Genomic DNA, 25,928 nt, shown 5'->3' on the forward strand with positions numbered 1-25,928 from the left:
CCCAAATTTCTCCCCAAATCCCCCCCAAAATTCCCAAAATTCTCCCAAAATTCCCAAATTTCCCCAAAATTCCCAAATTTCCCCCAAAATTCCCAAATTTCCCCAAAATTCCCAAATTTCCCCCCAAAATTCCCTGAATTCCCCCCAAAATTCCCAAATTCCCCCCAGAATTCCCAAATTTCCCCCAAAATTCCCCCCAGAATTCCCAATTTTCCGCCTAAAATTCCAAAAATCCCCCCCAAATTCCCAAATTCCCCCAAAATTCCCAATTTTCCCCCCAGAATTCCCAAATTTCCCCCAAAATTCCCAAAATTCCCCCCAAATTCCCCCAAAATTCCCAAATTTCCCCCAGAATTCCCAAATTTCCCCCAAAATTCCCAAATTTCCCCCAAAATTCCCAAAATCCCCCCAAAATTCCCAAATTTGCCCCAAAATCCCCAAATTTCCCCCTCAGAATTCCCCAAATTCCCTCAAATTCCCCAAATTCCCCCCAGAATTCCCAAAATCCCCCCAAAATTCCCAAATTTCCCCCCAAAATTCCTGAAATTCCCCCAGATTTGCCAAATTTCCCCCAGAATTCCCAAATCCCCCCCAAAATTCCCAAATCCCCCCCAAAATCCCCAAAATTCCCCCAAAATTCCCAAATTTCCCCCCAGAATTCCCAAATTTCCCCAAAATTCCCCAATTTCCCCCCCAGAATTCCCAGGAATCAGCGGCGACGGAGAAGCAGCAAATTTTAATCACCGAAAATCCAAAGTTTTGGGGTTTTTTAGGAAAAAAAAAAAAAGGGAATTTCAGGAATTTCGGGAATTTCGGGAATTTCGGGAATTTGGGGATGGGGGAGGGGGAGAATCCAATAAAAACCCGGCCCCTCCCCCACCCCCCCCCCCCTTTATTTTTCCAGAGGAATTTTGGGATTTCCCCTCCCCCCCCCTTCCAAAAAAAAATTTGGGATTGGGAGGGGTCAAAGTGCTCGGAGGGGGGGGAGGGGCGGAAATTTGGGAATTCTGGGGGAAATTTGGGAATTTTGGGGGGAAATTTGGGGATTTTGGGGGGAAATTTGGGAATTTTAGGGGGGAAATTTGGGAGTTTTGGGGGAAATTTGGGGATTTTGGGGGAAATTTCGGAATTTTGGGGGAAATTTGGGAATTTAGGGGGAAATTTGGGAACTTTGAGAAGAAATTTGGTAATTTTGGGGGGAATTTGGGAATTTGGGGGGAAAATTTGGGAATTTTGGGGGAAATTTGGGAATTTTGGGGGGAAATTTGGGGATTTTGGGAGAAAATTGGTGAATTTTCAGGGAAATTTGGGAATTTGGGGGGAAATTGGGGAATTTTGAGAATAAATTTGGGAATTTTGGGGGAAATTTGGGAATCTTGGGGGGAAATTTGGGAATTTTGGGGGAAATTTGGGAATTTTGGGGGAAATTTGGGAATTTTGGGGGAAATTTGGGGATTTTGGGGGAAATTTTGGGGGAAATTTGGGAATTTTGAGAAGAAATTTGGGAATTTTGGGGGAAATTTGGGAATTTTGGGGGAAATTTGGGAATTTTGGGGGAAATTTCGGAATTTTGAGGGAATTTTGGGAATTTTGAGGGAATTTCTCCCAAAAGGGGAGGGGGGAGGGGCCCAAAATTGGCCCCAAAGACACGAAAGGGAAAATTTGGGAAAAATTTTGGGAAATTTGGGAAATTTTGGGAAATTTTGGGAAATTTTGGGGAAATTTGGGAAGTTTTCCCCAAAAATTGGGGAGGGGGGAGGGGTTTTCCCAAATTTCCTCCCCGGAGCAGCCACGGGGAGCAAAAAGGGGAGGGAAAATGGGGAAAAAAAGGGAAAAATTGGGAAAAATGGAGAAAAATTGGGAAAAAAAAGGGGAAAATTGGGAAAAAAATTGGGAAAAAATTGGGGAAAAAATTGGGAAAATTGGGGAAAAAATTGGGAAAATCTGGCAAAAAAAAGGGAAAAAATTTTCGAAAAAATTGGGAAAAATGGGGGAAAAAATTGGGGGGAAAATTGGGAAAAAAAATTGGGAAAAAAATCTGAAAAAATTGGGAAAAATTGAGGAAAATTTGGGGAAAAATGGGGGAAAAACGGGGGAAAAATTGGGAAAAAAATGGGAAAATCTGGCAAAAAATGGGAAAAAAAATCTGAAAAAATTGGGAAAAATTGGGGAAAAAATTGGGAAAAATTGGGAAAAAAATTGGGAAAATCTGGAAAAAAAATTGGGAAAATTGGGGGAAAAATTGGGAAAAAAAAAATTGGGAAAATCTGGCAAAAAATGGGAAAAAAATCTGAAAAAATTGGGAAAAATTGGGGAAAAAATTGGGGAAAAATGGAGAAAAATTGGGAAAAACAGGGACAAAATGGGAAAAAATCTGGAAAAATTGTAGAAAAATTTGGGGGAAAATTGGGAAAAAATGGGAAAAAAATGAGGAAAGAATTGGGAAAAATGGGGGGAAATTGGAGGAAAAAATGGGGGGAAATTGGGAAAAAAATTGGGAAAAACTGGGAAAAAATGGGGAAAAAATTGGGAAAAAATTGGGAAAAAATGGGGGGAAAATGGGAAAAAATTGAGGAAAAAATGAGAGAAAAATTGGGGGGAATTGGGAAAAAATTGAGAAAAAGTTGTAAAAAAATGGGAAAAAATTGGGAAAACATTGGGGGAAAATTGAGCAAAAAATGGGAAAAAATGATAAAAAAAAATGGGAAAAATTGGAGGAAAATTGGGAAAAAAAATCTGGAAAAGTGAGTAAAAAATTGGGAAAAAATTGGGGAAATTGGGAAAAAATGGGGAAAAAAATTGGGAAAAAGTGGGAAAAAAAGGAGGAAAAATGGGGGGAAAATGGGGAGAAAAATCAGGAAAAATGGGGAAAAAAACGGGGAAAAAATGGGGAAAAATTGGGAAAAATTGGGGAAAAATTGGGAAAAAAAATGGGAAAAATTGGGGAAAAGTTGGGAATTCTTTCCAGGTTATTTTTAAGAAGATTTTCCCAAATTTCACCCCCTTGAGCACCCATAGGGAGCAACGAGGGGAAGGAAAAACGGAGCCAAAAATGACAAAAAATTGGGAAAAAAATTGGGAAAAAAATGGGAAAAATTGGGAAAAATCGGGAAAAATTGGGGAAAATTGGGAAAAATTGGGGAAAAGTTGGGAATTCTTTCCAGGTTATTTTTAAGGAGATTTTCCCAAATTTCCCCCCCTTGAGCACCCATAGGGAGCAACGAGGGGAAGGAAAAACGGAGCCAAAAAATGACAAAAAAATGGGAAAAAAATTGGGAAAAATCGGGAAAAATTGGGAAAAATTGGGGAAAAGTTGGGGAAAATTGGGGAAAAGTTGGGAATTCTTTTCCAGGTTATTTTTAAGGAGATTTTCCCAAATTTCCCCCCCTTGAGCACCCATAGGGAGCAACGAGGGGAAGGAAAAACGGAGCCAAAAATGACAAAAAATTGGGAAAAAAATGGGGAAAAATTGGGGAAAAATTGGAAAAATGGGAAAAATTGGGGAAAATTGGGGAAAAGTTGGGAATTCTTTTCCTGGTTATTTTTAAGGAGATTTTCCCAAATTTCCCCCCCTTGAGCACCCATAGGGAGCAACGAGGGGAAGGAAAAACGGAGCCAAAAATGACAAAAAATTGGGAAAAAAATTGGGAAAAAAATGGGAAAAATTGGGAAAATTTGGGGAAAATTTGGGAAAAATTGGGGAAAAATTGGGGAAAAGTTGGGAATTCTTTTCCGGGTTATTTTTAAGGAGATTTTCCCAAATTTCCCCCCCTTGAGCACCCATAGGGAGCAACGAGGGGAAGGAAAAACGGAGCCAAAAATGACAAAAAATGGGGAAAAAAATTGGGAAAAAAATGGGGAAAATTGGGAAAAATTGGGAAAATTTGGGAAAAATTGGGGAAAAATTGGGGAAAAGTTGGGAATTCTTTTCCAGGTTATTTTTAAGGAGATTTTCCCAAATTTCCCCCCCTTGAGCACCCATAGGGAGCAACGAGGGGAAGGAAAAACGGAGCCAAAAACGCCCAAAAAAATGGGGAAAAAAATTGGGAAAAATTGGGAAAAATTGGGAAAAATTGGGAAAAATTGGGGAAAAATTGGGGAAAAGTTGGGAATTCTTTCCTGGTTATTTTTAAGGAGATTTTCCCAAATTTCCCCCCCTTGAGCACCCATAGGGAGCAACGAGGGGAAGGAGAAACGGAGCCAAAAGTGACAAAAAAATGGGGAAAAAAATTGGGGAAAATTGGGAAAAATTGGGAAAAATTGGGAAAAATTGGGAAAAAATGGGAAAATTGGGGAAAAGTTGGGAATTCTTTTCCAGGTTATTTTTAAGGAGATTTTCCCAAATTCCCCCCCTTGAGCACCCATAGGGAGCAACGAGGGGAAGGAGAAACGGAGCCAAAAGTGACAAAAAAATGGGGAAAAAATGGGGAAAATTGGAAAAAATTGGGAAAAAATGGGAAAATTCGGGAAAAATTGGGGAAAAGTTGGGAATTCTTTCCTGGTTATTTTTAAGGAGATTTTCCCAAATTTCCCCCCCTCGAGCACCCATAGGGAGCAACGAGGGGAAGGAAAAACGGAGACAAAAAATGACAAAAAAATGGGAAAAAAATGGGGAAAAATTGGGAAAATTTGGGGAAAAATGGGGAAAAATTGGGGAAAAGTTGGGAATTCTTTCCAGGTTATTTTTGAGGGGATTTTCCCAAATTTCACCCCCTTGAGCACCCATAGGGAGCAACGAGGGGAAGGAAAAACGAAGCCAAAAATGACAAAAAATTGGGAAAAAATTGGGAAAAAATTGGCAAAAATTGGGAAAAATTGGGAAAAACTGGGGAAAAGTTGGGAAAAGTTGGGAATTCTTTTCCAGGTTATTTTTAAGGAGATTTTCCCAAATTTCCCCCCCTTGAGCACCCATAGGGAGCAACGAGGGGAAGGAAAAACGGAGCCAAAAATGACAAAAAATTGGGAAAAAAATGGGAAAAAATGGGGAAAAATTGGGAAAAATTGGGAAAAATTGGGGAAAAATTGGGAATTCTTTTCCAGGTTATTTTTGAGGGGATTTTCCCAAATTTCCCCCCCTTGAGCACCCATAGGGAGCAACGAGGGGAAGGAAAAACGAAGCCAAAAAATGACAAAAAATTGGGAAAAAAATGGGAAAAAATTGGGAAAAATTGGGAAAAATTGGGAAAAATTGGGGAAAAGTTGGGAATTCTTTCCAGGTTATTTTTAAGGAGATTTTCCCAAATTTCCCCCCCTTGAGCACCCATAGGGAGCAACGAGGGAAGGAAAAACGGAGCCAAAAATGCCAAAAAAAAAGCGAAAAAAATCGGGATTTTTTTCCGGGAAGGGGGGAAAAAAAATTCCTAAAAAAAAAAGCGGGAAAGGGTTGGGAATTTGGGAATTCAGGAGAGCTGGTGGGGAGCCTCGAGCATCTCCATGAGGAAGGTGTCGATGGGGGTGTCCCCGATGAGTTTGAAGAAGAAAAGATGCTCCAGGCACTTGAGGCCGATGGAGCGCAGCGCCGGCAAACGCAGCAGCAGCTTGGCAAACCTGCGGGAAAAACATGGAATTTCTTGGGAATTCGGATTTTTCCAGCCTTTTTCCCACTATTCCACTTTTTTCCCATTTTTTTCCCATTTTTTTCCCATTTTTTTCTCATTTTTCCCATTTTTTTCCTCATTTTTTCCCCAATTTTTCCCATTTTTTCCACGTTTTTTTTCCAATTTTCCCCCCATTTTCCCCCCATTTTTTCCCATTTTTTTTCTCATTTTTTCCCTTTTTCTTTGCCTTTTTCCTCATTTTTTCCCCAATTTTTCTCATTTTTTCCTCATTTTTTCCTATTTTTTTCCTCATTTTTTCCTCATTTTTTCCCTTTTTTTTCTCTTTTTTTGCCTTTTTCCCCATTTTTTTCCCATTTTTTGCCTTTTTTTCCTCATTTTTTGCCCTTTTTCCCCATTTTTTCCCATTTTTTTTCTCATTTTTTCCCATTTTTCCCCCCATTTTTCCCCCATTTTTTCCCATTTTTTTCTTTTTTCCTCATTTTTTCCTCATTTTTTCCCATTTTTTTCCTCATTTTTTTCTCACTTTTCCCCATTTTTCCCCATTTTTTCCCCATTTTTTTCCTCATTTTTTTCCTCATTTTTCCCATTTTTTTCTCTTTTTTTTGCCTTTTTCCCCATTTTTTTCCCATTTTTTTCCCTTTTTTCCCACATTTTTTCCCAATTTTTCCCCAATTTTTCCCATTTTTTCCTCATTTTTTCCCATTTTTTTCCTCATTTTTTCCTCATTTTTTCCACATTCTTTTTCCCCATTTTTTTCCCATTTTTTCCCTCATTTTCCCCCATTTTTTCCTCATTTTTTCCTCATTTTTTCCCATTTTTTCCTCATTTTTTCCTCATTTTTTCCCATTTTTTCATCATTTTTTTCCCATTTTTCCCCACTTTTTCCCCATTTTTTCCCATTTTTTTCCTCATTTTTTTCCTCATTTTTCCTCATTTTTTTCCCATTATTTCCTCATTTTTTCCCCATTTTTCCTATTCTTTCCCCATTTTTTCCCCATTTTTTCCCCATTTTTCCCCATTTTTTTCCTTTTTTTCCCCATTTTTCCCCCCATTTTTCCCCCATTTTTTCCCATTTTTTTTCTCATTTTTCCCCTTTTCCCCAATTTTTCCCCAATTTTTCCACATTGTTTTCCTCATTTTTTCCCATTTTTTCCTCTTTTTTTTTGCCTTTTTCCTTTTTTTTCTAATTTTTTCCCAATTTTTTCCCCTTTTCCCCCCCATTTTTCCCCTTTTTTTTCCTAATTTTTTCCCTAATTTTTTCCCATTTTTTTCCTGTTTTTTTCATGTTTTTTCCCGCTTTTTTTCAAATTTTTCCCCATTTTTTTCCTCATTTTTTCCCATTTTTTCCTCATTTTTTCTCATTTTTTCCTCATTTTTCTCCACTTTTTCCCCATTTTTCCCTTTTTCCCATTTTTCCCCATATTTTTCATCATTTTTTTCCTCATTTTTCCCATTTTTTTCTTTTTTTTGCCTTTTTCCCCATTTTTTCCCTTTTTTTCCCTTTTTTTCCACATTTTTCCCAATTTTTTCCCCAATTTTTCCTATTTTTTCCTCATTTTTTCCCCATTTTTTTCCCCATTTTTCCCCATTTTTTCCCTTTTTTTTTGCCTTTTTCCCTTTTTTTTTCCAATTTTTTCCACATTTTTTCCCCATTTTTTCCCATTTTTTTTCCTCATTTTTTCCCTCATTTTTTCCCATTTTTTTCCTATTTTTTGCCTTTTCCCCCATTTTTTTCCCCATTTTTTCCTATTTTTTTCCCATTTTTCCCCATTTTTTCCTCATTTTTTCTCTCATTTTCTGCCCTTTTTATTCCTTTTTTCCCCATTTTTTTCCCTTTTTTTCCCTCTTTTTTCCCATTTTTTGCCTTTTTTTGTCATTTTTTCCTTTTTTTTCCCCTTTTTATTCCCTTTTTTTCCCCCATTTTTTCCCCATTTCTTTCCCCTTTTTATTCCCGCCATTTTTCCCAGAATTCCCGCCATTTTTCCAGGAATTCCTGCTGTTTTTTCCCCCCAGAATTCCCTTTTTTTTTCACCCCAGAATTCCCATCATTTTTCCCAGAATTCCCTCCATTTTTCCCAGAATTCCCATTTTTTCCCCCCAGAATTCCCATTATTTCCCCCCAAAATTCCCATTTTTTTCCCCCCAAATTCCCATTATTTTCCCCCAGAATTCCCATTATTTTCCCCCAGAATTCCCATAATTTCCCCCCAGAATTCCCATTATTTCCCCCCCCAGAATTCCCATTATTTCCCCCCAGAATTCCCATTATTTTCCCCCAGAATTCCCATTTTTTCCCCCCAGAATTCCCATTTTTTCCCCCCAGAATTCCCATTATTTTTCCCCCAGAATTCCCATTATTTTTCCCCCAGAATTCCCATTTTTTCCCCCCAGAATTCCCATTATTTCCCCCCAGAATTCCCATTTTTTTCCCCCAGAATTCCCATTATTTCCCCCCAGAATTCCCATTATTTCCCCCAGAATTCCCATTATTTTCCCCCAAAATTCCCATTTTTTTCCCCCAAAATTCCCATTTTTTTCCCCCAAAATTCCCATTTTTTCCCCCCAGAATTCCCATTATTTCCCCCCAGAATTCCCAGGTTTTTCCCCCCAAAATTCCCATTATTTTCCCCCAAAATACCCGCTGTTTTTCCCGGAATTCCCGCCATTTTTCCCAGAATTCCCGTCGTTTTTCCAGGAATTTCTGCTGTTTCTTCCCCCCATAATTCCCAGGTTTTTTCCCAGAATTCCCATTGTTTTTTCCCAGAATTCCCGCCGTTTTTTCCTGGAATTCCTGCTGTTTTTCCATGAATTCCTGCCATTTTTCCAGGAATTCCCGCTGTTTTTTCCCCCAAGAATTCCCATTTTTTTTCCCCCAGAATTCCCATCATTTTTCCCAGAAATCCCGTCATTTTTCCCGGAATTCCCACCATTTTTCCCCCGAAATTCCCACCATTTTTCCAGGAATTCCCGCTGTTTTTTCCCTCCAGAATTCCCTTTTTTTTTCACCCCAGAATTCCCACCATTTTTCCCAGAATTCCCACCATTTTTCCCAGAATTCCCACTGTTTTTCCAGGAATTCCCACCATTTTTCCCAGAATTCCCGCTCTTTTTTCCCCCCAGAATTCCCATTTTTTCCCCCCAAAATTCCCATTATTTCCCCCCAGAATTCCCATTATTTCCCCCCAAAATTCCCGCCATTTTTCCCAGAATTCCCACTGTTTTTCCCCCCAGAATTCCCATTTTTTCCCCCCAGAATTCCCATTATTTTCCCCCAGAATTCCCATTATTTTCCCCCGAAATTCCCGCCATTTTCCCCAGAATTCCCGCTGTTTTTCCCCCCAAAATTCCCATTATTTCCCCCCAAAATTCCCATTTTTTCCCCCCAAAATTCCCATTATTTCCCCCAGAATTCCCATTATTTTCCCCCCAAAATTCCCATTATTTCCCCCCAGAATTCCCATTATTTCCCCCCAGAATTCCCATTATTTTCCCCCCAAAATTCCCGCCGTTTTTCCCGGAATTCCGGCTGTTTTTCCCCCCAGAATTCCCATTTTTCCCCCCAGAATTCCCATTATTTCCCCCCAGAATTCCCATTATTTCCCCCCAGAATTCCCATTTTTTCCCCCCAGAATTCCCATTTTTTTCCCCCAGAATTCCCATTATTTTCCCCCCAGAATTCCCATTATTTCCCCCCGAAATTCCCATTATTTCCCCCCAGAATTCCCATTTTTTTCCTCCCAGAATTCCCATTATTTCCCCCCAGAATTCCCATTATTTCCCCCCCAAAATTCCCATTTTTTCCCCCCAGAATTCCCATTATTTTCCCCCAGAATTCCCATTATTTCCCCCCAGAATTCCCATTATTTTCCCCCCAAAATTCCCATTTTTTCCCCCCAGAATTCCCATTTTTTTCCCCCCAGAATTCCCATTATTTCCCCCCAGAATTCCCATTTTTTCCCCCCAGAATTCCCATTTTTTCCCCCCCAGAATTCCCATTATTTCCCCCCAAAATTCCCATTATTTTCCCCCAGAACTCCCATTTTTTTCCCCCAGAATTCCCATTATTTTCCCCAGAATTCCCATTATTTCCCCCCAGAATTCCCGTTATTTCCCCCCAAAATTCCCATTTTTCCCCCCAGAATTCCCATTTTTTCCCCCAGAATTCCCATTTTTTTCCCCCCAGAATTCCCATTATTTCCCCCCAAAATTCCCATTTTTCCCCCCAGAATTCCCATTCTTTTCCCCCAGAATTCCCATTATTTCCCCCCAGAATTCCCGCTGTTTTTCCCCCCAGAATTCCCATTATTTCCCCCAGAATTCCCATTATTTCCCCCCAGAATTCCCATTATTTCCCCCCAGAATTCCCATTATTTCCCCCCAGAATTCCCGCTGTTTTTCCCCCCAGAATTCCCATTATTTCCCCCAGAATTCCCATTATTTCCCCCCAGAATTCCCATTATTTCCCCCAGAATTCCCATTATTTCCCCCCAGAATTCCCGCTGTTTTTCCCCCCAGAATTCCCATTCTTTTCCCCCAGAATTCCCATTATTTCCCCCCAGAATTCCCATTATTTCCCCCCAAAATTCCCATTTTTTCCCCCCAAAATTCCCATTTTTCCCCCCAAAATTCCCATTATTTTCCCCCAGAATTCCCATTATTTCCCCCCCAAAATTCCCATTTTTTCCCCCCAGAATTCCCATTATTTCCCCCCAGAATTCCCATTATTTTCCCCCGAAATTCCCGCCGTTTTTCCCGGAATTCCCGCCGTTTTTCCCGGAATTCCCGCCGTTTTTCCGGGAATTTCCCGGGAATTCCGACCTGCCCTGCTGCTCGGGGTATTTCTGTTTGCAGTAGGACTCGAGCGAGGCGTAAACCTTCTCCCGCAGCAGCTCCACCTCGGCCGCGTTCGACAGCCCCTTGGCGTCTGAAAAACCCCAAAATCCCGGGAATTCGACCCAAAATTATCCGGGAATATCCCAGGAATATCCAGGATCCCAAAAAACCCCGGAAAATTCCCACAAAAATGGGAAAATTCCACCCAAATTCCAAAAAAATTCACCCAAAAATGGAATTTTTGAGAGGTTTTGGAGCCCCTTGGCAGCTGAAAAATCCCAAAATCCCAGGAATTCAGCCCAAAATTTCCCCCTTTTCCCCATTTTCCCCCCATTTTCCCCAATTTTTCCCCCATTTTCCCCATTTTTTCCCATTTTTCCCTGTTTTTTTCCCATTGTTTTCCCCCATTTTCCCCCCAATTTATTCTCATTTTTTTCCCATTTTTCGCATTTTTTTCCCATTTTCCCCAATTTTTCCCCAGTTTTTCCCATTTTTTTCCAAATTTTCCCCCATTTTTCCAATTTTCCCCCATTCTTTCCCATTTTCCCCAATTTTTTCCCCATTTTTTTCCCCATTTTTCCATTGTTTTTCCCCATTTTCCCCCATTTTTTCCCATTTCCCCCCATTTTTTCCCCAATTTCCCCCCCATTTTCCCCATTTTCCCCTCTTTTTCCCCCCATTTTTCCCCATTTTTCCCGTTGTTTTTCCCCATTTTCCCCCTTTTCCCCCCATTTTTTTCCTTTTTTTTCCCCATTTTTCCCCATTTTTTCCCATTTTCCCAATTTTTCCCCATTTTTCCCCCCATTTTTCCCCATTTTCCCCCCATTTTTTCCCATTTTCCCATTTTCCCCCATTTTTCCCCAATTTCCCATTTTCCCCCCCATTTTTTTCCCATTTTTCCCCATTTTCCCAATTTTTCCCCATTTTTCCCATTGTTTTTCCCCATTTCCCCCTCTTTTTCCCCCCATTTTTTCCCATTTTCCCCCATTTTTTCCCATTTTTTTCCCATTTTTCCCCCATTTTCCCCCATTCTTCCCCTAATTTTCCCCATTTTTTTCCCATTTTTCCCCATTTTCCCCATTTTTCCCATTGTTTTTCCCCATTTTCCCCTCTTTTTCCCCCCATTTTTCCCCCATTTTTTCCCATTTTCCCCCCATTTTTTTCCCATTTTCCCCCCATTTTCCCATTATTCCCCATTTTTCCCGTTTTTCCCATTTTTCTCCGATTTTTTTCCCATTTCCCCCCATTTTTTTCCCATTGTTTTCCCCATTTTTCCCATTGTTTTTCCCCATTTTCCCCTCTTTTTCCCCCCATTTTTTCCCATTTTTTCCCCCATTTTCCCCCATTTTTTCCCCATTTTCCCTCCATTTTTCCCCATTTTTCCCAACTTTTTCCATTTCCCCCCATTTTCCCCCATTTTTTCCATTTTTTTCCATTTTCCCCCCCATTTTCCCCATTTTCTCCCCCATTTTTCCCCATTTTTCCCATTGTTTTCCCCCCATTTTTCCCATTTTCCCCCCATTTTTCCCATTTTTCCCCCATTTTTTTCCCATTTTCCCCCATTTTTCCCCAATTTCCCATTTTTCCCATTTTCCCCCATTTTTTTCCCATTTCCCCCCGATTTTTCCAATTTTCCCCCATTTTCCCCCATTTTTCCCGTTTTTTTCCCATTGTTTTCCCCCATTTTTTCCCCAATTTTTTCCCCATTTTCCCAATTTTTCCCCATTTCCCCCCATTTACCCATTTTTCCCCATTTTTCCCATTTTTTACCCCCATTTTTTCCCATTTTCCCATTTTTTTCCCATTTTCCCTCCATTTTTCCTGTTTTTTTCCCATTTTTTCCCAATTTTTCCCCATTTTTCCCATTGTTTTTCCCCATTTTCCCCTCTTTTTTCCCCCATTTTTTCCCTTTTTTTTCCCATTTTCCCCCATTTTTTCCCATTTTTTTCCCTTTTTTCCCCGTTTTTCCCATTTTTCCCATTTTTCCCCCGTTTTTCCCCATTTTTTCTATTTTCTCCCATTTTCCCCCATTTTTTCCCATTTTTCCCCATTTTTCCTGTTTTTTTCCCATTTTTCCACATTTTTTCCCCAATTTCCACCCCATTTTCCCCATTTTTCCCATTTTCCCCCATTTTTCCCATTTTCCCATTTTTCCCCCCATTTTTCCCCATTTTCCCCCCATTTTTCCCACTGTTTTTCCCCATTTTCCCCTCTTTTCCCCCCATTTTTTCCCCATTTTTCCCCATTTTTCCCATTTTTTTCCCATTTTTCCCCCTTTCCCCCCATTTTTCCCCCATTTTTTCCCAATTTTCCTCAATTTCCCCCCCATTTTTCCCATTTTTCCCATTGTTTTTTCCCCGTTTTTCCCATTTTCCCCGTTTTTTCCCCCGTTTCCCCACCGGGATTGAAGAGGATGATGGCTCTCAGGCAGCCCAGCTCCGTCTTGTCCATCCTCATGTCCCTCATCTTCGACACCAGCTCCGTCAGAACCCTGCAAATCCCAAAATTCCCGATCCCAAAAAATCCCCAAAATCCCGGAATTCCCCAAAATTCCCAAAAATTCCCAAAATTCCCCAAAATTCCCAAAAATTCCCAAAAAATTCCGTCCAGAACCACCTCAAAATTCCCCAAAATCCCCCAATTCCCATCATTTTTATCCAATTTTTGGGGGATTTTTTGGAATTTTTGGGAATTTTGGGATCCAGAAAAATCCCAAAAATCCCGGAATTCCCGAAAATTCCCAAAATTCCAAAAATCCCCAAAAATTCCCAAAAAATTCCCTTTGGAACGACCCCAAAATTCCCAAAAATCCCCCAATTCCCATCATTTTTATCCAATTTTTGAGGGATTTTTTGGAATTTTTGGGAATTTTGGGATCCAAAAAAATCCCAAATTTTAGGAATTTCCAAGAATTCCCAAAAATTCCCCCTGGAACGACCCCAAAATTCCCCAAAATTCCCCCCATTCCCAACATTTTTATCCAATTTAAAGGAGAATTTTCTGATTTTTTCCCGAATTTTTGAGGAGTTTTGGGAAATTTGGGATCCCCCAAAACCCGGAATTCCCAAAAATTCCCAAAAATTCCCAAGAATTCCCAAGAATTCCCTCCAGAACCACCTCAAAATTCCCATATTTTTTATCCAATTTATGAGAGAATTTTTTGAAGTTTTCCCAAATTTTTGGGGGGATTTTTGGGAAATTTGGGATCCAGAAAAATCCCCCAAAATCCTGGAATTCCCCAAAATTCCCAAAAATTCCCCAAATTCCCCAAATTCCCCCCAAAAATTCCGTCCAGAACGACCCCAAAATTCCCCAAAATTCCCCCAATTCCCATCATTTTTATCCAATTTTTGGGGGATTTTTTGGAATTTTTGGGAATTTTGGGATCCAAAAAAATCCCAAATTCTGGGAATTCCAAGAATTCCCAAAATTCCTTTTGGAACCACCCCAAAATTCCCTAAAATTCCCTAAAATTCCCAAAAATTCCCATCATTTTTATCCAATTTATGAGAGATTTTTTTTAAAATTTTCCGGAATTTTTTTGGAAATTTGGGATCCAAAAAAATCCCCAAAATCCTGGAATTCCCCAAAATTCCCAAAAATTCCCAAAATTCCCCAAAATTCCCCAAAATTCCCAAGAATTCCCAAGAATTCCCTCCTGATTTTATTCAATTTATGAGAGATTTTTTTAAAAATTTTCTGGAATTTTTTGGGGGATTTTTGTGAAATTTGGGATCCAGAAAAATCCCCCAAAATCCCGGAATTCCCGAAAATTCCCAAAAATCCCCAAAATTCCCAAAAATTCCCCAAAAATTCCCTCCAGAACCACCTCAAAATTCCCATATTTTTTATCCAATTAATGAGAGAATTTTTTGAAGTTTTCCCAAATTTTTGGGGGGATTTTTGGGAAATTTGGGATCCAGAAAAATCCCGGAAATCCCAAAAATTCCCAAAAATCCCAAAAATCCCAAAATTCCCAAAAATTCCCCAAAAAATTCCGTCCAGAATGACCCCAAAATTCCCCAAAATCCCCCAATTCCCATCATTTTTATCCAATTTTTGGGGGATTTTTTGGAATTTTTGGGAATTTTGGGATCCAGAAAAATCCCAAATTTCAGGAATTCCAAGAATTCCCAAAAAACCCTTCCAGAACAACCCAAAAATCCCAAAAATTCCCAAAAAATCCCAGCATTTTTACCCAATCCAGGAGGGATTTTTTTGGGATTTTGGTGAATCTCAGTGCGATTTTTTGGGAATTTTTGGGAATTTGGGATTCAGAAAATTCCCAAATTTTAGGAATTCCAAGAATTCCCAAAAAATCCCCAAAAATTCCCCAATTCCCAACATTTTAACCCAATTTAAACGGGATTTTTTTTGGGATTTTGGTTGAATCCCAGTGGAATTTTTTGGGAATTTTTTGGGAATTTTGGAATCCAAAAAATTCCCAAATTTTGGGAATCCCAAAAATTCCCAAAAAATCCCCAAAAATCCCCCAATTCCCACCATTTTCACCCCATTAAAATGAGATTTTTTGGGATTTTTTGGGCCCCCCCTGGGCCGATTTTCCCGGGGTTTTTTTTGGGAATTCTGGGAATTCCGGCCCCGGGATTTTCCGGGATTTTCCAGGAATTCCCGGGAATTCCGGACCTGTCGAAGATGGCGCCGAGGGAATTCTCTCAGGGAGACTTTTTGGGAATTCTTTGGGATTTGGGTGAATCCTTGGGGGATTTTTTTGGGATTTTTTTGGGGATTTTCTGGGAATTTTTTGGAATTTTTGGGGATTTTTTTGGAAATTTTTGGGATTTTGGGGATCCAAAAAAATTCCCAAATTTTAGGAATCCCAAAAATTCCCAAAAAATCCCCAAAAATCCCCAATTCCCACCATTTTTACCCCATTAAAATGGAATTTTTTGGGATTTTTTGGGATCTGGGCTGATTTTCCCGGGGTTTTTTTTGGGAATTCTGGGAATTCCTGTATCCATAAAATTCCCAAATTTCAGGAATCCCAAGAATTCCCAAAAATTCCCTCCAGAACAACCCCAAAATCCCAAAAATTCCCCAAAAATCCGATCATTTTTATCCATTTTACGAGAGATTTTTTTTTAAATTTTCTGGAATTTTTTGGGGGATTTTTGGGAAATTTGGAATCCAAAAAATTCCCAAATTTTAGGAATCCCAAGAATTCCCAAAAAATCCCCAAAATCCCCCAATTCCCACCATTTTTACCCCATTAAAATGAGATTTTTTGGGATTTTTTGGGATTTTTTGGGCCCCCCTGGGCCGATTTTCCCGGGGTTTTTTTTGGGAATTCCGGGAATTCCGGCCCCGGGATTTTCCAGGAATTCCCGGGAATTCCGGACCTGTCGAAGATGGCGCCGACGCCGGCGCTGTGGGCGCTGTTGCGGTGAACGTGGAGCCCGGTGGCCAAAAGGATCCCGTCCTTGACGGCGATGGAGCGGTGGGAGAAGGACGCGATCAGCAGCTCGTTCCAGCCTGGAAATCCGGGAATTTTTGGGAATTTCGGGGATTTTGGGAAAGAGAAATAAAATCCATAAAAAATCCCCGAAATTTGGGAAAAAATCCGGTGAAATTCCGAGGAAAAACGACCAAAAAATGGGAAAAATACGAAATTTTTGGTGTGGAAAGGGATCAAAAGCTCGTTCCAGCCTGGAATTTTTGGGAATTTTTTGGGAATTTTTGGGATTTTGGGAAAAAGAGATCCCAAATCCACCAAAAAAACCCAAAATTTGGGAAAAAATCCGGTGAAATTCCGAGGAAAAACGAACAAAAAATGGGAAAAAAATGGAATTTTTGGGGGTGGGAGAGGATGAGAAGTTTGTTCCAGTCTGGAATTTTTGGGAATTTTTGGGAATTTTTGGGATTTTGGGAAAGAGAAATAAAATCCATAAAAAATCCCCGAAATTTGGGAAAAAAATCCGGTGAAATTCCGAGGAAAAACGACCAAAAAATGGGAGAAAAATTGAATTTTTTGGGGTGGGAGAGGATGAAAAGTTTGTTCCAGACTGGAATTTTTTGGGAATTTTTGGGAATTTTTGGGAATTTTTGGGATTTTGGGAAAAAGAGATCCCAAATCCACCAAAAAACCCCAAAATTTGGGAGAAAATCTGGTGAAATTCCAAGGAAAAACGACCAAAAAATGGGAAAAAAATGGAATTTTTTGGGGTGGGAGAGGATGAGAAGTTTGTTTCAGTCTGGAATTTTTTGGGAATTTTGGGGGTTTTTTAGGAATTTTGGGGAATTTTGGGTTTTTTTGGGATTTTTGGGGGTGGGAGAGAGTGGAAATCTGCAGAGAAATTCCCCCCAAAACCTCCCAAAATCCCCCCAAAATTCCCCAAAATCGCCCAGAATTCCCAAAATTCCCCAAAATCCCCCAGAATTCCCAAAATTCCCCCCAAAATTCCCCAAAACCCCAAAAGTTCCCCCCAAAATTCCCAAAATCCCCCAAAATCCCCCAGAATTCCCAAAATTCCCCCCAAAATTCCCAAATCCCCCCCAAAATCCCCCAAAAATTCCCAAAATCCCAAATTCCCCAAAATCTCTGAAAATTCCCAAATCCCGCCAAAAAATTCCCAAAATTTCCCCCAAATTCCCTAAAAATCCCCAGAAATTCCAAAAATCCGCCTGAAAACTCCCAAAATCCCCCCCAAAATTCCAAAAATTTCCCCCAAAATTCCCAAATTCCCCCCAAAATTCCCAAATCCTCCCAAAAATTCCCAAATTTCCCCAAAAATTCCCAAATTTCCCTAAAAATTCCCAGAAATTCCCCCAAAAATTCCCAAATCCTCCTAAAAATTCCCAAATCCTCCCAAAAATTCCCAAAATCCATCCCAAATTCCCACGATGTCCCTCGAAATCCACCCCAAAACGCCCCAAAATTCCCAAAAAATTCCCAAAATTCCCAAATAATTCCCAAAATTCCCAAAAATGCAAAAATTCTCCCAAAATTCCCAAAAAATTCCCAAGATATCCCCTAAAATCCCATTTAAACCACCCCAAAAACCCTAAAATTATAAAAAAAATTCCCCAAATGCCAAAAATTCCCAAAAAATCCCAAAAAATCCCAGATTCCTAAAAAATTCCCAAAATCCCCCCAAAATTCCCAAAAAATTCCCTTTATGCACTTTAAAATCCCATTAAAACCACCCCAAAACACCAAAAAATTCCCAAAAAATTCCCAAAAAATTCCCAAAAATTCTCAAAAATTCCCAAAAAATCCCAGATTCCCAAAATTCCCAAAAAATTCCCAAAATCCTCCCAAAAGTTCCCAAACCCACCCCAAAATTCCCATCATAACCCCTTAAAATCCCATTATAACCACCCCAAAACCCCTAAACATCCCCAAAAAAATCCCAAAAAATGCCCCAAAATTCCCCAAAAATTCCAAAAAATCCCAAAGATTCCCAAAATTCCCAAAATCCGCCCAAAATTCCCAAACCCACCCCAAAATTCCCATTATAACCTCTTAAAATCCCATTAAAACCACCCCAAAACCCCTAAAAATACCCAAAAAAATCCCCAAAAAATTCCCCAAAATTCCCCAAAATTCCCCAAAAATTCCCAAAAATTCCCAAAAAATTCCCCAAAAATTCCCAAAAAATCCCTGATTCCCAAAATTCCCCCGAAATTCCCAAACCCATCCCAAAATTCCTAAAAAATCCCCATCATACCCCTAAAAATCCCATTATAACCATCCCATAACCCCTAAAAATCCCCAAAAAAATCCCAAAAAATTCCTAAAAATTCCCAAAAATTCCCAAAATTCCCCAAAAAATCCCCAAAAATTCCCAAAAAATTCCCAAAAAATCCCCTATTCCCGAAATTCCCAAACCCATCCCAAAATCCCCCAAAAATTCCCATTATAACCCCCAAAAAATCGCATTAAAACCACCCCAAAACCCCTAAAAATACCCAAAAAAAAACCCCCAAAAATTCCCCAAAATTCCCAAAAATTCCCAAAAAATCCCTGATTCCCAAAATTCCCCTGAAATTCCCAAACCCATCCCAAAATTCCCAAAAAATTCCCATTATAACCCCAAAATTCCCATTATAACCCCTTAAAATCCCATTATAACCACCCCAAAACCCCTAAAAATACCCCAAAAAATCCCCAAAAAATTCCCCAAAATTCCCCAAAATTCCCAAAAAATTCCAGAAAATCCCAGATTCCCAAAATTCCCCCCAAATTCCCAAACCCACCCCAAAATCTCTCAAAAATTCCCATTATACCCCTAAAAATCCCATTATAAGCACCCCAAAACCCCTAAAAATATCCCCAAAAAATCCCAAAAAATTAAAAAAAAATCCCAAAGATTCCCAAAATTCCCAAAATCCGCCCCAAAATTACCAAACCCACCCTGAAATCCCAAAAAATTCCCATTATACCCCTTAAAATCCCATTATAACCACCCCAAAACCCCTAAAAATTAAAAAAAAAATCCCAGAAAATCCCCAAAAATTCCCAAAAAATTCCAAAAAAAATCCCAAAAAATCCCAGATTCCCAAAATTCCCCCCAAATTCCCAAACCCACCCCAAAATCTCCCAAAAATTCCCATTATAACCCCAAAATTCCCATTATACCCCTTAAAATCCCATTATAACCACCCCAAAACCCCTAAAAAATACCCCAAAAAATCCCAAAAAATTCCCCAAAATCCCAAAAAATTCCAAAAAATCCCCAAAAATCCCAAAGATTCCCAAAATTCCCAAAATCCTCCCCAAAATTCCCAAAACCATCCCAAAGTCCCCTAAAAATTCCCATTATACACCTTAAAATCCCATTATAACCACCCCAAAACCCCTAAAAATACCCCAAAAAATCCCAAAAAATCCCCAAAAATTCCCAAAAATTCTCAAAAATTCCCAAAAAATCCCAGATTCCCAAAATTCCCCTGAAATTCCCAAACCCACCCCAAAAGCCCCCAAAAATTCCCATTATAACCCCTAAAAATCCCATTATAACCACCCCAAAACCCCTAAAAATACCCCAAAAAATCCCCAAAAATTCCCCCAAAATTCCAAAAAATCCCCAAAAAATTCCAAAAAAATTCCAAAAATTCCCAAAATCCTCCCAAAAGTTCCCAAACCCACCCCAAAATTCCCATTATACCCCTTAAAATCCCATTATAACCACCCCAAAACCCCTAAAAATTCCCCAAAAAATCCAAAAAAATTCCAAAAAATTCCCAAAAAAATTCCAAAAAATCCCAAAGATTCCCAAAATTCCCAAAATTCCCCCGAAATTCCCAAACCCACCCCAAAATTCCTAAAAAATTCCCATTATACCCCTAAAAATCCCATTATAACCACCCCAAAACCCCTAAAAATCACCCAAAAAATTCCCCAAAATTCCCCAAAATTCCCAAAAAAATTTCCAAAAAATCCCCTATTCCCAAAATTCCCCCAAAATTCCCAAACTCATCCCAAAATTCCTAAAAAATTCCCATTATAACCCTAAAAATTCCATTATAATCACCCCAAAACCCCTAAAAAAACCCCAAAAAATCCCCAAAAATTCCCCAAAATTCCCAAAAAATCCCAAAGATTCCCAAAATTCCCAAAATCCTCCCCAAAATTCCCAAACCCACCCTGAAATCCCAAAAAATTCCCATTATAACCCCTTAAAATCCCATTATAACCACCCCAAAACCCCTAAAAATACCCCAAAAAATCCCCCAAAAATTCCCCAAAATTCCCCCAAATTCCCAAAAATTCCCAAAAAATTCCCAAAAAATTCCCAAACTCCCCAGAATTCCCAGAATTCCTCCTGACCTGCCCGGAGCAGGATGACCTGGTCGTCCAAGGGGAGCCCCGAGAAGTGGGGGACCCTCTTGGCCCACTCGACGAGGGTGAAGAGCTGCTTGTCGGCCGCCTGGCAGATGTTGGTCACCGGGTCATTGGGCTGAATTTGGGGCGATTTCGGGGCAAATTGAGACCCCCCCCAACATTCCCAGAATTCCCAAACCCATCCCGGAATTCCCAAGGGAAAAATCCTGGAAAAAACCCGGCGGAAATCGGACGGGAAATGGGGGAAATCGAGGCGGAAAATGGGGAAACTCAAAGGGAAAATGGGGAAAAATCGGGGTGGGAATGGGGGTAAATCCCAAATTTTGGGAGCCTTCCTGGAGGATTTTGGGGAAAATTGGAACCTTTCCTGATATTCCCGGAATTCCCAAACCCATCCCAGAATTCCCAAGGAAAAATCCTGGAAAAATCCAGACAAAAATCGCCACCAAAATGGGGAAACTCAACCGGAAAATGGGGAAAAATCAGGGTGGGAATAGGGGGAAATCCCAAATTTTGGGAGCCTTCCTGGAGGATTTTGGGGGAATTTGAGATCCCTCCTGATATTCCCGGAATTTCCAAACCCATCCCGGAATTCCCAAGGGAAAATCCTGGAAAAAACCCGGTGGAAATCAGACGGGAAATGGGGGAACTCAACCGGAAAATAGGGAAAAATCGGGGTGGGAAAGGGGGGAAACCCCAAATTTTGGGAGCCTTCCTGGAGGATTTTGGGGAAAATTGGAACCTTTCCTGATATTCCCGGAATTCCCAAACCCATCCCGGAATTCCCAAGGAAAAATCCTGGAAAAATCCAGACAAAAATCGCCACCAAAATGGGGAAACTCAACTGGAAAATGGGGAAAAATCGGGGTGGGAATGGGGGTAAACCCCAAATTTTGGGAGCCTTTTTGAAGGATTTTGGGGGAATTTGAGATCCCTGCTGATATTCCCGGAATTCCCAAACCCATCCCGGAATTCCCAAGGGAAAATCCTGGAAAAAACCCGGTGGAAATTGGCACAAAAATGGGGAAACTCAACCGGAAAATAGGGAAAAATCGGGGTGGGAATGGGGGAAAATCCCAAATTTTGGGAGCCTTCCTGGAGGATTTTGGGGAAAATTGGAACCTTTCCTGATATTCCCAGAATTCCCAAACCCATCCCAGAATTCCCAAGGAAAAATCCTGGAAAAAACCCGGCGGAAATTGGCACAAAAATGGGGAAACTCAACCAGAAAATGGGGAAAAATCGGGGTGGGAATAGGGGGAAATCCCAAATTTTGGGAGCCTTCCTGGAGGATTTTAGGGAAAACTGAAAGCTTTCTTGATATTCCTGGAATTCCCAAACCCATCCCAGAATTCCCAAGGAAAAATCCTGGAAAAAACCCGGTGGAAACTGGCACAAAAATGGGGAAACTCAACTGGAAAATAGGGAAAAATCGGGGTGGGAAAGGGGGTAAACCCCAAATTTTGGGAGCCTTTTTGAAGGATTTTGGGGGAATTTGAGATCCCTCCTGATATTCCCGGAATTCCCAAACCCATCCCGGAATTCCCAAGGAAAAATCCTGGAAAAAACCCGGTGGAAATCGGATGGAAAATGGGGGAACTCAACTGGAAAATGGGGAAAAATCGGGGTGGGAAAGGGGGGAAATCCCAAATTTTGGGAGCTTTCCTGGAGGTTTTTGGGGAAAATTGAAACTTTTCCTGATATTCCTGGAAATCCCAAACCCATCCCAGAATTCCCAAGGGAAAATCCTGGAAAAACCCAGACAAAAATCGCCACCAAAATGGGGGAACTCAATCGGATAATGGGGAAAAATCGGGGTGGAATAGGGAGAAAACCCCAAATTTTGGGAACCTTCCTGGAGGATTTTGGGGAAAATTGGAACCTCTTCTGTTATTCCTGGAATTCCCAAACCCATCCCGGAATTCCCAAGGAAAAATCCTGGAAAAATCCAGACAAAAATCGCCACCAAAATGGGGAAACTCAACCGGAAAATGGGGAAAAATCGGGGTGGGAATGGGGGTAAACCCCGAATTTTGGGAGCCTTCCTGGAGGATTTTGGGGAAAATTGGAACCTTTCTTGATATTCCTGGAATTCCCAAACCCATCCCGGAATTCCCAAGGGAAAAATCCTGGAAAAAACCCGGCGGAAATTGGCACAAAAATGGGGAAATTCAACTGGAAAATGGGGAAAAATCGGGGTGGGAAAGGGGCGAAATCCCGAATTTTGGGAACCTTCCTGGAGGATTTTGGGGAAAATTGGAACCTTTCCTGATATTCCCGGAATTCCCAAACCCATCCCAGAATTCCCAAGGGAAAATCCTGGAAAAAACCCGGTGGAAATTGGCACAAAAAAGGGGAAATTCAACTGGAAAATGGGGAAAAATCGGGGTGGGAATGGGGGAAAATCCCAAATTTTGGGAACCTTCCTGGAGGATTTTGGGGAAAATTGGAACCTTTCCTGATATTCCTGGAAATCCCAAACCCATCCCAGAATTCCCAAGGAAAAATTCTGGAAAAAACCCGGTGGAAATCGGACGGGAAATGGGGAAACTCAACTGGAAAATGGGGAAAAATCGGGGTGGGAATGGGGGCAAACCCCAAATTTTGGGAGCCTTTTCGAAGGATTTTGAGGGAATTTGAGATCCCTCCTGATATTCCCGGAATTCCCAAACCCATCCCGGAATTCCCAAGGGAAAATCCTGGAAAAAACCCGGTGGAAATCGGACGGGAAATGGGGGAACTCAACCGGAAAATGGGGAAAAATCGGGGTGGGAAAGGGGGGAAACCCCAAATTTTGGGAGCCTTTTCGAAGGATTTTGAGGGAATTTGAGATCCCTCCTGATATTCCCGGAATTCCCAAACCCATCCCTGAATTCCCAAAGAAAAATCCTGGAAAAAACCCGGTGGAAATTGGCACAAAAATGGAAAAAAAAAATCAAAAAAATCCCCCCCAAAATTCCCCAAATTCCCAGAAAATTCCCCAAAATTCCAAAAGAATTCAAAAAGAATCCCAAAAAATTCCCCCAAAATTCAAAACAAATCCTAAAAATTCCCCAGATCCTAAAAATTCCCAAAAATTTCACCAAAATTCAGAAAAAATCCCTAAAAATTCCCAGAAATTCCAAAAAAATCCAAAAAAATCCCAAAAAAATTCCCCAAAAATTAAAAAAAAAAATTTAAAAAAAAAAAAATCCCAAAAAATTCCAAAAAAAATTCCAAAAAAATCCTAAAAGATCCCCAAAAAATTCCCCCAAAATCCCCAAAATTCCCAAAATCCAGAGAAAAAATCCTAAAAAATCCCAAAAATTCCCCCCAAAATCCCCAAAAAATCCTAAAAATTCCCCAAAATCCCCAAAATCCCCAAAAATTCTCCCAAAATTCAGAAAAAATCCCTAAAAATTCCCAGAAATTCCAAAAAAATAAAAAAAAATCCTAAAAGATCCCCAAAAAATCCCCCAAAAATCCCCACAAAAAATCCCAAAATTTCCCAAAAATTCACAAAAAATTCCTAAAAAATCCCCCAAAAAACCACAGAAATTCCCCAAAAATCCCCCAAAATTAAAAAAAAAAATCCTAAAAAAATCCCAGAAATTACAAAAAAATCCTAAAAAATCCTAAAAGATCCCCAAAAATTCCTGAAAAAAATCCCCCAAATTAAAAAAAAAATCTGTAAAAAATCCAAAAAAATTTAAAAAAAAGTCAGAAAAAATCCCAAAATTTCCAAAAAAATTCCCCCAAAAATCCCAAGAATTCAGAAAAAAAATCCCCCAAAATTAAAAAAAAAATCCTAAAAAAATCCCAATAATTCCAAAATAAATCCCCAAAAATGCCAAAAAAATTCCTAAAAAAATCCCAAAAATACCCAAAAATTCCAAAAAAATTAAAAAAAAAATCCTAAAAGATCCCCCAAAAAATCCCCCAAAAATCCCAAAATTTCCCCAAAATTGCAAAAATAATTCCTAAAAAATCCCAAAAAAATCCCCCAAAAATCCCAAAATTTCCCCAAAATTGCAAAAATAATTCCTAAAAAATCCCCAAAAAAACGCCCAAAAATCCCAAAAATTCCCCCCCAAAAAATATCAAAAAATTCCAAAAAAATCCCCAAAAAATCCCCCAAAATTAAAAAAAAAATCCTAAAAAATTCCCAAAAAATCCCCCAAAATTCAAAAAAAAATTCCTAAAAAATCCCCCAAAATTCCAGCAAATTCCCAAATTTCCACTCACGGAGGCTCCTCCGGGTCCGGCGCCGTCGTCGCTTTTGGGCTCCACGGCCAATTCGGCTTCCAGAAGTTTCTCCACCGGCATCTCCTCGTTGGGCGCCATCCCAAATTCCGGGTCCCCCTCCTTGTCCTTGCCCCGCTGCCGCTCCTCCTGCACGGCTGGAAAAATCCGGGAAAAACGGGAAAAGGGAGGGTGAAAAACATGGAAAAGGGAGGGGGAAAATGGGGGAAAATGGGGAAAAAAACAGGAAAAAAATAGGGGAAAAATGGGGAAAAATCAGGGGAAAAATAGGGGAAAAATGGGGAAAAAATGGGGGAAAAATGAAAAAAAAACAGGGAAAAAATGGGGAAAAATCAGGGGAAAAATAGGGGGAAAATGGGGAAAAAATGGGGGAAAAATGAAAAAAAAACAGGGAAAAAATGGGGAAAAATCAGGGGAAAAATAGGGGGAAAATGGGGAAAAATGGGAAAAGGGATGGGGAAAAACATGGAAAAGGGAGGGGGAAAAATGGGGGAAAATGGGGAAAATGGGGAAAATGGGGAAAAAAAACAGGGAAAAAATGGGGGAAAATAATGGAAAAAATCAGGGAAAAATAAGGAAAAATGGGGGAAAATGGGGAAAAAAAAAGCAGGAAAAAATAGGGGAAGAAACGGGAAAATCCAGGAAAAACGGGGAAAGGGAGGGTGAAAAACATGGAAAAGGGAGGGGGGAAAATGGGAGAAAATGGGGGGAAAATGGGAAAAGGGATGGGGAAAAGTATGGAAAAGGGAGGGGGAAAAATGGGGAAAAAAGCAGGGAAAATGGGGGAAAAAACAGGAGAAAAAACAGGGAAAACTAAGGAAAAATGGGGGAAAAATGGGGGGAAAATGGGGAAAAAATGGGAAAAAAAACAGGGAAAAAATGGGGGGAAAAGAGGAAAAAAACCAGGAAAAAATAGGGAAAAATGGGGAAAAAATGGGGGAAAAAATGGGAAAAGGGACGGTGAAAAATGGGGAAAAATGGGGGGAAAAGAGGAAAAAAAACAGGAAAAAATAGGGAAAATGGGGAAAAAATGGGGGAAAAATGGGAAAAAGGGAGGGTGAAAAACATGGAAAAGGGAGGGGGAAAATGGGGGAAAATGGGGGGAAAATGGGGAAAAAAGCAGGGAAAATGGGGGAAAAAAACAGGAAAAAAATGGGGGAAAATAATGGAAAAAATCAGGGAAAAACAAGGAAAAATGGGGGAAAAATGGGGGGAAAATGGGGAAAAAATGGGAAAAAAAACAGGGAAAAAATGGGGGGAAAAGAGGAAAAAAACCAGGAAAAAATAGGGAAAAATGGGGAAAAAATGGGGGAAAAAATGGGAAAAGGGACGGTGAAAAACATGGAAAAGGGAGGGGAAAAATGGGGGAAAATGGGGGGAAAATGGGGGAAAAACCAGGGAAAATGGGGGAAAAAACAGGAAAAAAATGGGGGAAAATAATGGAAAAAATCAGGGAAAAATAAGGAAAAATGGGGGAAAAATGGGGGAAA

At 40.0% G+C, this 25,928-nt stretch overlaps 2 protein-coding genes across 2 annotated transcripts in view; both read right to left on the bottom strand.

Moving 5' to 3' along the window:
• Positions 1–3,171: 3,171 nt before the first annotated feature.
• On the bottom strand, positions 3,172–5,088 carry LOC131588528 (DNA-directed RNA polymerase II subunit RPB1-like). The gene is made up of 2 exons (XM_058857423.1): positions 3,861–5,088; positions 3,172–3,641 (listed from the first exon to the last, which is right to left on the bottom strand). Exons 1-2 carry the CDS (start codon positions 5,086–5,088, stop codon positions 3,172–3,174), a joined length of 1,698 nt encoding a protein of 565 aa, XP_058713406.1.
• Positions 5,089–5,399: 311 nt separating this feature from the next.
• Positions 5,400–25,928, bottom strand: part of RXRB (retinoid X receptor beta) — a 34,422-nt gene continuing 13,893 nt past the window's right edge. Inside the window, exons 4-9 of the mRNA XM_058857467.1 lie at positions 24,421–24,575; positions 20,182–20,311; positions 15,752–15,884; positions 12,791–12,882; positions 10,377–10,482; positions 5,400–5,547 (exon numbers count right to left, since the gene is read on the bottom strand). Of these exons, the coding sequence (XP_058713450.1) occupies positions 5,400–5,547; positions 10,377–10,482; positions 12,791–12,882; positions 15,752–15,884; positions 20,182–20,311; positions 24,421–24,575 (764 nt within the window). The remainder of the gene's footprint in view (positions 5,548–10,376; positions 10,483–12,790; positions 12,883–15,751; positions 15,885–20,181; positions 20,312–24,420; positions 24,576–25,928) is intronic.

The sequence above is a fragment of the Poecile atricapillus genome, chromosome 26 (assembly GCF_030490865.1).
Source record: "Poecile atricapillus isolate bPoeAtr1 chromosome 26, bPoeAtr1.hap1, whole genome shotgun sequence".
In the NCBI taxonomy this organism is placed as follows: Eukaryota; Metazoa; Chordata; class Aves; order Passeriformes; family Paridae; genus Poecile; species Poecile atricapillus.